Source organism: Furipterus horrens, unplaced genomic scaffold, assembly GCF_987537825.1.
Source record: "Furipterus horrens unplaced genomic scaffold, mFurHor1.1.pri manual_scaffold_6, whole genome shotgun sequence".
In the NCBI taxonomy this organism is placed as follows: Eukaryota; Metazoa; Chordata; class Mammalia; order Chiroptera; family Furipteridae; genus Furipterus; species Furipterus horrens.
This window is the reverse complement of record NW_028327176.1, coordinates 67692704-67705576: the sequence shown is the minus strand read 5'-3', so window position 1 is coordinate 67705576 and position 12873 is coordinate 67692704. Positions and strand designations below refer to the sequence as shown.

At 44.4% G+C, this 12873-nt stretch overlaps 1 protein-coding gene across 5 annotated transcripts in view; it reads left to right on the top strand.

The window, feature by feature from the left end:
* REEP1 (receptor accessory protein 1) overlaps positions 1–12873 on the top strand; it is a 107848-nt gene that overhangs the window by 42563 nt on the left and 52412 nt on the right. For all 5 annotated transcript variants that reach the window (XM_090281679.1, XM_090281678.1, XM_090281677.1 and 2 more), the window contains exon 2: positions 11971–12043. In XM_090281679.1, the coding sequence (XP_090137805.1) occupies positions 11971–12043 (73 nt within the window). The remainder of the gene's footprint in view (positions 1–11970; positions 12044–12873) is intronic.

Sequence of the window (12873 nt, the reverse complement as noted above, 5' to 3'; positions counted from 1 at the left end):
CTATTAATATCTTGTTCTGATATACCTGGCATCTCAGCCACTTTTTGATCACCCTGAGGATAGAGTCTCTGATCTTCTTGAGGTATTACGTTACATTGGAAAGAACAAGGAATTTGAAGCCAGGCAGACTCTTTGAACGAAGCTCACCCTCTTAGCAACTCTGTGATCTTATGCTGGACTCATATTTTGGCACTGAGTAGGTACTGAATAAATAACCTATTGAATAAATGAATGCAACTCCTTAAGTCCCAGGTCCCGCCTGTGAGAAAAGAGGATAATAGTCACAACTTCACCTGACTGCTGTTGGGATCAGTGCCTGGTATGGCACTTGATGGGCATTGGTAAAGGTTTGTCCTGTTCCCCTCACCTTTCCTTGAGCCCTAAGATACTGTCCCACAGACAGGTACCTGGACATCATGCAGAGCTCTAAGCTGGCTGGGCAGGACAATAGTGCCTGCCACATGGGAGCCAGGATGGGCATGAGCTGAGCAGAGAAGTCCCCAGAAAACCCCACAGGCACCCTACAAGTGTCACCCTCCACAAGTCTAGCTGAAACAGCCTGTCACATTTATTGCCTCACCCCCTTTTTAATAGTGCAATCTTTTCCTCATACCAAATATATTGCTTGTAGGGGGCTTTAGAGGAAGTCCACCAGAAGGAGAAAACTATAACCCTTTACCAGGGAACTCTGGTTGAAGGTGGGGTCCCTGGCTCTCAGGTGCTGGGGAGGAGCATCTGCTGGGAGATGGGCAGCTACAGGGCAGTCATTGTCCAGGAAGCTGTTCTCTTCTTTCAAAACACAGCAGGACTCAACACAGTGGTTGTGATATGTATCATTATCTGCTTGTTGGCTGTATTCCCTACCAGAGCTCCAAGGATACACAGTAGGTATTCAACAAACATTTAAGGATTGAATGAAAAATATGTGGTTAAAAGAATTGACATTAGAACTATTTCTGTAGAAGGGAAGGGCATTGGTGTGTGTCATTCTTCTGTGGTGTCTCTAGGATTTAAAATCTTTACATATAGTCTCCTTGTTTAACCTGCATAGTATCATAGCTGTTGAAAGTGGGAGTTATTGTCTGTACACTCAAGAAAACCAGTTCAGAGTAATTAAGAAACACTCCCTCCATCCCACAGCTAGTCCGGTGGTGGAGGTGGATTCAAACCCAGGCTAATGCGAAAGCTTAGCTTCTGGATTTTTAAAAATAGAAATTTCTACAATTTAGACTTAAACAATATTCAGACTGACACTTGAGCAGGATTTGAGTGGGTTGGATTGAGGAGTTTAATGCTTAACAGCTCGAGTTGCAAATTTACATAATGTTCCATTTTGTGCAAAAGCACAAAAGTTGGGTTTGAAGGTATTTCTGTAATTCAATTTAAAGTGGGATTTTTGCTGCATAGATTACTCACAGGTCTAAATAAGCAATAAAACCCCCTCTCTGTGTTAAGAGAGGCAGTGTGGGGTGGAGAACGGTTGTGGATTTCGAGGCGGGCAGTCTGGGTTTGAACCTTACTGCATAGTGGAAAGGCCTGCACACTCTGAGCCTGTTTCTCATTTGTTAATGGGAAAGTAACCTTGTTATCTGAGAGAGCTGTGGTGTGGACTGAATGAGCAAATAAGCAAATGAAATGTTTGTGAGGGGGGTTTTCCTAGGAAGAATTTTGTATGCATTAGTTGTCCCAAATCTTCAGAGAGAAGTAGGGGCCTGAAATAGCTTGTGAAAAGAAAGACTACAGAGAGAGGTCAGCAGATTCACATGCCCAGGCGAGAAAGAAGGACATGGCTTGTTTCTGTTTTGCTGAGATCTGCCAAGAGAGAGCCTCATTTGTGTGAACAGTTTATGTGCTTGGAAGTCTGTAATTATACTGTCACCTGGAATCAGTAAATATATAATACGGGGCCAGATTGGAGTTCTCTTAGGCAAGGAAGCAGGCAATTTTCCCTCCCTCTCTCCTGGTCCCATTCATTCATTTATTGATTACTGCAGGCTCTGAGTCCACTCAAAAAGGCTGTGTGTCATAGGCAGTGGAGTCACATGGATCTGGGTTTAAGTGCGGTCTCCTCCCCTGACTAATTGTTGAACTAGTTTCTTTCATTTCACTAAACCTCATTTTCCTCCTCTGCATTACAAGAAAGTAATGTTCTCTGTCTCACAGGGTTATATGCATCTTAGAAATGATCATACTTGTAAAGAAGTTTGTGCAGTTGCTGGCACATATGAGCACTCAATAAATAAATAATAGCTTGTAAATCATCATAATATAATCACCAAAGAGCCAAAATGCACAGCGGGCCAGTTCTACTGCTTTCACATTTTCTCCTTCTAGCCTTTTACAAAGTCACGGTGGGTAAGTAGAAACAGAGGCCCAAGGGTTGGGACCTGTGGCTACCAAACCCCAGGTGGTTAGCTGTGCCATAGGAACCTTGAGCTGTGCGCCCAGCCTGAGCATCTCTTCCCAGCGTAAGCTTCTGGGTAACCACTGTGAGTAAGGATGGCCCCTGTGGCAGTGTGTAAAGATCCGCTTGCTCAGGTGTGTGTAGAACCTGGATCCATAGCATATCTGAAGATAGGCCTTTCAGAGCCATAGTATTAACAGGCCCTGGTGGTGCATATGGTTTTCCTGAATCCTTGTTTTGCCACAGGTGGACCCCTCTGCTATGAGGAAGTTGTCTCAGAGCTTGGAGGCTGATGCCCAGGTCACCTTTGTCCATTTTTGGAAATATGCACACACACACAGTTCTACGACTGTATTTCTCTAAATGCTTCTTTTTTTTTAAGGTCAGGTTGAGATATAATTAGTAAAATTCACTCTTTTTAGTGTGCTTTTTGAATCTGATTTTGATAAATGCATACAATTGTGTAACAACCACCACAATTAAGATGCAGGACAGTTCTACCATTTCCTAAAATTCCTTCACTCTCCTTTATAATCAGCCCTTCCTACCACCCCTCGCCCTGGCAACCACTGATCTGTTTTTTGTCTCTATAAATTTTCCTTTTCCAAAGTACATATAAATGGAATCATATAACATGTTGACTCTTGAGTTTGGCTTCCTTCACTAGTGTAATGCTTTTGAGACTCCCAAGTGCTCTGATTGCAGCAATATTAGTGGTTCTGAGATCAACATGGAAAATCAGTAGCATTCCTGAACACCGTCAATAACCAATAGAAAATCTAATTTTATAAATTTACGGTACCACCAAAAACCCCTGAAGTACCTAGGACAAAACATGTTCAAGATCTTTATAGAGACACTTATCACATATTGTGAAAAGACATTAAAGAAGATGAAGAAATGAAAGAGATCATGTGCATGAAGGGAAAACCTGATATCATAAACATGGTGATTCTTGCTAAGTAAATCTATAAATTCTGTGCAATTCCAGTCAAAATCCAAAGTTCCTGGAACTTGACAAGCTATCATGAAATTCATATAGAAAAACAAAAGACCAAGAATAGGCACGATAATATTAAGAACATGATAATTTACTATAAAGCTATGGGAGTCAGGATATATGGCTGGATGGCAGGCCAGTGGAAGAGAATGGAGAGCTGAAATAATAACTGTACATGTTGGAAAACTTTATATGTGACGGGTAGAGCTGCAAATCAGTGGGAAAGGATTCAGTAAATATTACTGGGACAGATGGGATTTAGTAAATATTACTGGAACAGAAAAGAATAAAAGTGAATTTATAACTCACAACATACATAAAGATAAACTTCAGATGAATTAAAACCTAATAGTGAAAAAGCAAACATTAAAAACTGTCATGAGAAAATATATGTGATCAGGATTTCTTCAACAAGATATTTAAAAACAAGCTATAAAAGAAAAGATTGAGATTGTGGTGGGGAGGGGTTTGGGTGGGATGGGAGAGAGTATAAGCAGGATAAATGGTAATGGAAAAAATACAATAAAAAATAAATTAAAAAAATTAATGTATTTGTCATATAAAATTTAAAACTGCCATACAACAGAAGGTACCACAAATCATAAGAGCTTTTTATTGGGGAAAGATGTTTGTAATGCATATATCCACGGTAGGATTTATACTCAGAATTCACAAAGAATTCTTAAAATCTGTAAGAAAATATAAACAATTTAATGATGTATGGGGGCATATATAAATAGGACAGGTAAGCAGGTCAAATGGCTAACATGTATAAAAAGTTCCTTAACTTTATTTGTAAAACAAATATGAGGTACCATTTCATATCCGTAAGACTGGTAAAAATATAAAAATCTGACTATATCAGTTCAGAAAGAATGAGAGTATCAGGACCCCTTTATAACGCAGGAGAAATAGAAACTGGTACAACCTGTGGTGGGTGGTTTTGCATTATCTGGTGGAAGATGCTGTACACGGGACCCAGCAGTTCCACATAAATATATACCCTAAAGAAGGAATCATGTGCACAAGGAGATGTGCATAAGAATGATCATTACAGTCCTATTTGTAATAGTGAAAAATTGGAAAGAACCTAAATTTGCATCAGGATGAATGGATGAATAAATAAATTATGATATATTCACATAATAAAATAGTATACAGTTCTAGAAAGACAAGTAGCAACATGGATTACATTTCAAAAACATGATTCCATTTATATAATGTTTAAACAGGTATAAACAGTTTTTTGGGTTTTTTTTTTTTTTTTTTTTTTGCCTATGCATGGCTTATGTCGGTTAATGAAAACAATGGTGAGGATGATCAATACTAAATTCAGGATAGTGGTTATTTTGGTGAAAGAGTAAGTGGAATGTATCAGGAAAGAGTACATAGGAAATTTTAAATATATCTGTCATGTTTTTAAATTTTTCCATTTTGAAAATTATAGCATATTTACTGGAATGTCAAAAGGAGCTCAAGAATCAAGAAGCATCCTCTGTTAGAGTAGAAGGCAAAAATGGTCCTGGAGATTGATTCTGATAGAAAGTGATAAAAGACATTGATTCATAAGCTTTTAGAAAAAAATCTTCAGAGGACTGTAATTAAAGATTATATATTTTTAATTTCATTTAGAACAAAAAGATCAAAGTGTAATCAGTGTAAATTTTAATGCCTTTCAATGCGCAGGAAGCAGCATGCCTCTGCAAATTGGAAGACTTTATGCAAATTCATTTTCTTGGATATGGCACACCATTTCTCTAAAATTATGAAATAAAGCCCTAATCTCTGTGGCTCAGTGGGTTAGCATCATCCCACAAAGCAAAAGGTTGCTGTTTCAATTCTCCATCAGGGCACATGCCTGGGTTGCGGCCAGGTCCCTGGTTAGGGTGTGTGCGGGAAGTAACTGATCAATACTTCTCTCTCACATCAATATTTCCCTCTCTTCCCCTCTCTGTAAGAATGAATAAAATCTTTAAAAAAATGTTTAAAAATATGGAATAGAACATACACATATAGAAAAGTACATAGAACACATATGTGTACAGTTTAATATACATTTGTAATTATAAAACCAAATTCTGCATAACTACCACCCAGGTCAAGAAATTAAGCATTCCAGAAGTCTACATGTGGTGTACCAGTTAGTTTTTTTTATTTATTTTATTTTTAAAGTATATTTTATTGATTAGGTATTACAGTAGTTCCATTTTTTTCCCCCTTTGCTCTGCTATGCCCAGTACCCCCTTCCCTCCAGCAATCCCACCCCCTTAGTTCATGTTCATGGGTCGTGCATATAAGTTCTTTCACCCTTTCCTATATGATTCTTAACTTCCCCCTGTCTATTTTGTACCAGTTGATTATGCTTCTTAATCCCTGCACCATATCCCCATTTCTCCCCCTCCCCCCTCCTAGCTGATAACCCTCCAAATGATCCCTGTACCTATGATTCTGTTCCTATTCTGGTTTTCTTAGTTGGATTTTGTTTTTATTTTTTAGATTCAGTTGTTAATAGTTGTGAGTTTGTCATCATTTTAGTGTTCATAGTTTTGATCTTCTTTTTCTTAAGTAAGTCCTTTTGACATTTCATATAATAATGGCTTGGTGATGATGAACTCTTTTAGCTTTACCTGGTCTGGGAAGCACTTCATCTGCCCTTCCATTCCAAATGAAAGCTTTGCTGGATAGAGTAATCCTGGTTGCCTTTCATCACATTGAATACTGCTTGCCAGTCCCTTCCTGCCTGCAAAGTGTTCTCTGAGAAATCAGCTGATAGTCCTATAGGCACCCCCCTGTAGACAACTCTCTGCCTCTCTCTTGCTGCCCCCAGGACTCTGTATCTTTCACCTTTGGCATCTCAATCATGATGCGTCCCGGTGTGGTCCCCTCTGGGTCCAGCTCGCCTGGGACCCTCCATGCTTCCTGGACGTGTATGTCCATCTCCTTCACAAAATTTGGGAAGTTTTCCTCATTTTTTTCAGTTCTCGTTTCTTCATTCTGTACTGGTTGACTGTTTTTTCTTCCTTATGTTCCAAATCATTGATTTGAACTCCAGTTTCCTTCCCTTCACCATTGGTTTTGTGTGGATTTTCCGTTGTTTCACTTAGCATAGCCTTCACTTCTTCTCTTATGCGTTTGCTGTACTCAAGCATAGTTGTCAAGCCTGTGACCATCTTTATCACCAGTGTTTGGAATTCTGTGTCTGTTAGGTTGTCCATCTCCTCATTTGTTAGGTTGGCTATCTCCTTGTCGCTTAGTTCTCCCACTGGAACCTTGATCCGTTCCCCCTTTTGGGCCATACTTTTCTGCCTCCTCATTCTCACAGGCTCCAGTGTTTGTTTGCCTCTGCATCCCAGGTAGAGCTGTCGCTCCTGTTATGTTGCGAGGGGCGGAACCTTAGGCATTCATCAGTACAGGGCGACCTGTTTCACCACATTGTGGCAGTGTATGTGAGGGAGGGGTCCGAGAGGGAGCAATGCTGCCTGCCCAGCACTCACCCCTTTTCCAGGCCCTTCTCCCACTTCTGCACCGGACTAGCTCCCCTCTAGCTGCTGCCCTGGCCATCGTTCCCAGGGTGGGTGGGTCTGTGGACATTCTAGGACCATGGGGGCACTTTAAACAAGTGGGCTCTGCTGAGATTGGCAGTTTCTGCCTTCACCCTAACCCCTACTGGTCTGCACAATCAGAATCAATGAGGCTTGATTATCCCCGGTGCTGGGGCCGTGAGCTGCTAGGTCTGGTGAGGAGCTGGCAATGCTCCCCAGGTGTTCCTCCTGACTTTAAAACGTGTGACTGCACTTTCTGCTGACCTGCTGCTGCCACCGCTGCCGCTGCTGCTGCAGCCACCGCACCGCATCCTTTCTGCCCCGGCTTTGCCCCTCCTACTTGTCTGGATGAGTATTTCTTCTTTATATCTTTGTTTGTTGGACTTCTATGCAGTTTGATTTTCTGGAACTTCTGGTTGTTTCTAGTTTTGAGGTAGTTGTATTCCTTCTTAGTTGTGAAGGGAGAGCAGCGTGTCTGTATACGCCTCCATCTTGTCCGTAAGTCAGTTCTTAAATTCCATTTGTTTTGTCACATTATGAAAAACAAATAGTCCTGTTATTTTTCTTATAGTAAATTTAATTTCAAAAAAATATTGCTAACATTGATTTTAAAATAAAGTTTTCAACTTTATTGTGAATTGGGAAATGTTGTCTAACATTAGCATGCCTCAGAAGACTGTGGAAAATATTGTCTGTTTCATGGTTTACAGGGAATTGGCCACAGTTAGCAACCACAGTGCCACAGCTTGTAGCCGAGCCCCTGGCTAGTGATTGCTCCTCTGTGGGCCGTGGGGAATGGGGAGCAGCCCTCTTCAGTGACTGTAACTGGTGTCACAGTTACAGTTAATGCACATGAGCAGTACCTCTCTTTCCTTGTCCAGAGCTTCAGCAGGTTAATAAGGAGATTCAGAGTGTGTTTTCCCTGACCTTGGCCAATGGGTAGGTGTGTGGTCTTTGCCGTTTTGGACTATTCTTTCCTATTTGCTATTTTGTTTCGGCCATTGGCATTGTTTTTTAACTCTTAGGGCAGATTGCCCTTGATGGTCAGGTGAAGAATCCATGGCCCAGGGAATGGGAACAGCTCACTGGAGCAGGGTTTCTCCACCTCGGCAGTATTGACATTCTAATCTGAATAATTCCTTCTTTGTGCGCGGTCCTGTGCGTTGTAGGATGTTGAGCAGCATCCGTGGCCTCTACCTACTAGATGCCAGCAGCACTCCCTCAGTTGTGACAACCACAGTGTTTCTAGACATTGCCCAGATGTCCTCTGGGAAACGAGATTGCCCCTGCTTGGGAACTGCTGCCTTGGAGGACAGTGTTCACAGGAGACTTGCGGCCCCTTCTGGATGCTACAGCTCTGGAGGAGGTTAGGGAGGCAACCCAGGATGACGGCCCCAAACTTGGAGCAAGAGGAGGAAGGACGGGCAAAGATAGGAGAAATGTGGCAGACAGATAAATGGAGCCAGTAAGTTATGGGTGGAGGGCTTCAGAGTGACAGTAAATGACAGTGAAAGGGACGTGGGTCAGTGCTCCAAGGCTGCGAAGTGCAGTGCGAGGCACGATTCATCAGTAACTTGGAGGAGTGTATTAGCACAGATCCTGGGCTCCTCTCTGGAGGCACTCACGCCTCCTCCCTTTCTCTTCTGGGGCTGATGGGGAGCACATAAGTAGCTGCAGATTCTCCTAAGTATGGTACCGCTTTCCTCCTGGTCTCATAGAGAGTATTGTGAATCTATCAAGTGTTTTAAGTTCCTTGGAGAGAGATTGCTATTGTTTGTTCTTTATTCACTCAACAGACATTTTACAGAGGCTGTGCCAGGCACTGGGGATCCCACTGATCACCTAGGACTGCATGGTCTGGACGGGGAGACTGACTCAGCCAGCACAGTTAGCCTGGGAGGAGAGAGACAGGCCCTATTGCCAGGCTGCCCAGTTCCACATCCCAACTCTGCTCCTGGCCATTGTCTCCTTGGGCCTTAGTGTCCTCATCTGTAAAATGGAGTCACAGAATTCTTATCCCCTACAGTTGTTGAGAGTATTAAGTGAGACAAAGTATGCAATGTGTAGAGCCGTGCTTGGCATTAGTAGTACTCGGTGAAGTTAAATCATTACTTTTAATGTTTTAGTACTATTACTACATAAGGGCTATAATAGACTTAAAGACTGTCAAGAAATTCTGAGGGACAAGTGATTGAAGACTCCCAGAAGAAGTGGCTTTTTTGAGATGAATCTTAAAGGATTTAGTGAGACTGTCAGGAAAAAATGTTGTGGAGTTGTGGGAAGATCATGCACTAAGATCCAGGAGGGACAAAGAACAGGAGGGAAACCACAGTTTTGACTTTGCAACTGCTGGCTGTGAGATCCGGAGGTTGGGAGAGGGGTGGGCCATGGGGCTGGGGAAGAAGGCAGTGGGGCACGTGGAAAAGGGCGGTGCAAGGGCGCTGCATGGACACAGGTCCCAGACCCTTTTGGCTTGGACCTGCTTCTTTTGTTATTTCTTTTCTCCAAAGCAGAGTTAGAGGAACTTGCCATTTTAATCCTGTTCTCCCTTCCCTGAGCAGTGAAATGGCTAAGTGTGCTCCTTTACATGACGGGGTTATTGAGATTTTAGGGACTGAAAAAGCAAGTTTGCCCTGCTGTCCCTATGCTGTCAGGTGGGGGACACTGGCAGCCACTGCACATCAGGAGCCCAGCAGATGGAGCACAGTCCTCCTTGTCTGCACACTCGGAGGCTTCCCAGTTCTGTGACCACTCAGAGGTGTTGCTGTTCACGGGAGTTCATGGAGGAGCCAATCAAGCAGCTGCTGAGTCGCTATGTACTTTACACCTATCTCTACTGCTGGTCACACGCTGCCACAGGGTGGGGCCTGGAAACCTCCCTGGCAGATGTGGCTAAACCGGGGCATTTGTGCCAGAGGAGCTCAGGGGACATTGCCTGAGGCTTTGCTGAATCAGCCATTGCCCTCTGGCATCTCCCTTGCTGCTGAGAGCTCAGTCCCAAGGTCATGAATGTGCCCTGGATGACTCTGCCCTTTACCTAACCACTCTGCAGCCTCACACAGTGAACCCTGTCGAGTCATCCAGCACTCACCAGGCCCAGGGAGTGTGGTCATGAATGAGACAGACCCCCTCCTTGGCTTTGTGGAACATACCATGTGGCAGAGGTAGGCATTGAATACACCATTGCAAGTGGTATGGAGAAGGTCTAAGGGGGATGTTGTGGCATGCAGGAAGGAGAGGAGAACCTGATCTTCAGGAGGTGATGAGGTCAGGAAAGACCTCAAGGAGAAAAGCAGACCCTCTAGTATCTGAGAATGCTTCGGAGGGGGCAGGCAGAGCGGTTGGGAGGACCTTCCTCACCAAGCTGGCTTGTAACTGAGTCCTGCGGGCCTCCCCAGGCTGAGTCCCCCTCAGCCTGCCTGGTGCCTTCCCTCTCTTTCTTAAATTCCTCCTCTTTTGCCTGAGTCCTAATTTTTCCCCTTCTTTTCAGATACTCGTTGTCCCCTTTGCTGGCTTACTTTGCTCCCCACACATAATCCCAGCCTTCACAGGGATGGTCTTGCTCTCCGAGCCTGGCTAGGTCCCTGGCAGACGTCAGCCAGTCTTCAGATGGAACCTTAGACAAGCAGGCGACGAACGCTCTGTGTTGGTGTCTTGTCCGTGAAAGAGGTTCCTTTAACCATGGCAGTCTGAGGACTGACGTGATGCCTGTGAAGCACTTAGGGCAAGGCCTGTGTGAGTCAAAACCCCTTCCCTTCCAGAATCTTAGAAAATGACTCAGTTCAGCTAGCTTTGTTTTTCCCTGGCAACCTGACGAATGCAGAATGTCAGGGTGTTACCTGGCCACAGCACTGTGGGTAAATTGCATCTGGACTCTCAGGGCTTTGGGCTTCCCAAGTGTGTGGTCTCCTTGCAGGGACCCTGGAATCTCTGTGGGTTGTCACAGATGTTGGCTCCTGTGGGCTGGGGGGCAGTGCACCTCCTGTACCCACTCAGTTGGCACCTGAATTGACACCTGGGAGTGACCTTATTTGTCAGGTGAATAGACTCACTCATCTAGCTCCAACATTCTGGCAATTCATAGAATTAAAAATATCCATTGAGAGCCTACATGTGGTAGGTGCTGGGTATACATTGTTGAATAAAACAGGTCCATTCTGTGCCCTGAAGGCACTCACAGTCCAACTGGGAGATCCTGTCAAATAAAGTATCACCCAAACAATAGTAAAAGAGCATGTTGGTCTGTGAGAGGGCAGTGGGGAGACTGACCTAGTCAGGAGGTCAGGGAGAGCTTCCACGCACAAGTCACAATGGAGCTGGGATCTGATGAACATGCATTACAAGCCAAGGAAAGTGGAAGGAAGACTCCAGGGGACGACAGCACAGGCAAAGGCTCGGTGGGGGGATGGTGCAAAGTGGAGAGAATGAAGTGAGGGAGAGCTGATGCCCAGCCACACTGCTGTTCTTTTGCTTCTTCATCTTCAGAGCAGTGCGAAGCAGATGAATGCAGGTGGCTCTGTGTGTGGCAGGAGCAGGGGGTTGGCTTGAATGGATTTACAGTTGAAAAGCTGATTCTAGCAGCAGGATGCTGAAGCCAAGTATGAGAGGAGTGAAACTGGAAGGAACGTTCAGTGAAAAGGTTTTAATGGTGAAGGAAGCCCAACGTGTGAGTGAGCTTTATAGAGTATCACAGGGGCATTAGCAGGAGAGGAAAGTTTGACCTTTAATTTCCCTGGTCTTGGCTGCTCAGGTTGGCTACCCACCTCCACCCCTTGTTGGCTTCCAGACCCCAAATCACCATTCTGTGTTGCCAAACTTACAGATTGTGGAGCTGTAACAGGAGGTTCCTAAGTATATCTCAGCGAGGAGCAGAAGACATTCAGGGCCTCAGAAACAATAGTTCAGGCCCACAGGGTCATTTTCTGTAGCTAGAGAACTGTTCCTGGCATTGCATAGAGACACTTCCCATCAGATAGGATGAATGAAGTCACATTTCTCTTTTTTTCTTTCTCTCTTCCCTCCAGGCTTATATTTGGCACCCTTTACCCTGCATATTATTCCTACAAGGCTGTGAAATCCAAGGACATTAAAGAATATGTAAGTAGCACTTTGGGGGTTGGGGAGATGGTGTGAACTGGTGGGAAGGAGGCTGCTCTCTTTGATGTGGGCACTGGCAGCAGTGCAGAGGCGTCCTTTGTTCCTCTTCTTCTTATGAAACTTACCTGGTGTGACCCAGGAACCCTCTCCACTGCCTGGAGTTCCTCTTTAGAACTAGAGCGTAGAAGTGTGGAAAGCAGGTAGTTACGGCCAGAGGAAATGGCATCTGGAATCAGGCAGAGGTCCTTCAGTCTACCACATGCCACTGTGTGGCCTTGATAGTGACTTCACCTCTCTGAGCCTCAGTGTCTCTGTGTAGATCATAAAGCACTGTTATTGTGAGACAGTCTGGCCACCAGGGACAGGAGCACGGGTCCTAGAGTGCAGCAGACCTGGTTCAGCTTCTGGGTCTGCAACTCTGGCTCTCTCCCTTTCCAGTTCTGCGATTCAGATACTGTGTGATTTAAGCCCTGTTGCTTTATAAGCTTGTTGTTCATTATCCTATGACTATTTCCCTACAGCACCTAGCAGAGGGCTGAGCACGTGGGCAGGGACCCCTTTGTACTTCCTGATTTGGGGTATGTATTACTTTTGGGTGGTTTGGGAGCCACAGTCACAGCCCTAGATGTGCTGGGCACCTCTAGACAGGAGAACCACCAGACCACCCCTGATTGACAAAGACCTGCAGGGGTGGTTTGGGAGGGAAGGGGAGATACCCAAGTCAAGGTACAAAAGATGTGAATTTTGTCATCAAGAGTCTGAAGTCAAATCCTAGCTCTGACATTTGATTGAAGCAGTGCTGGGCAAGAAGCTCAGCTGCCAAGAGCCTA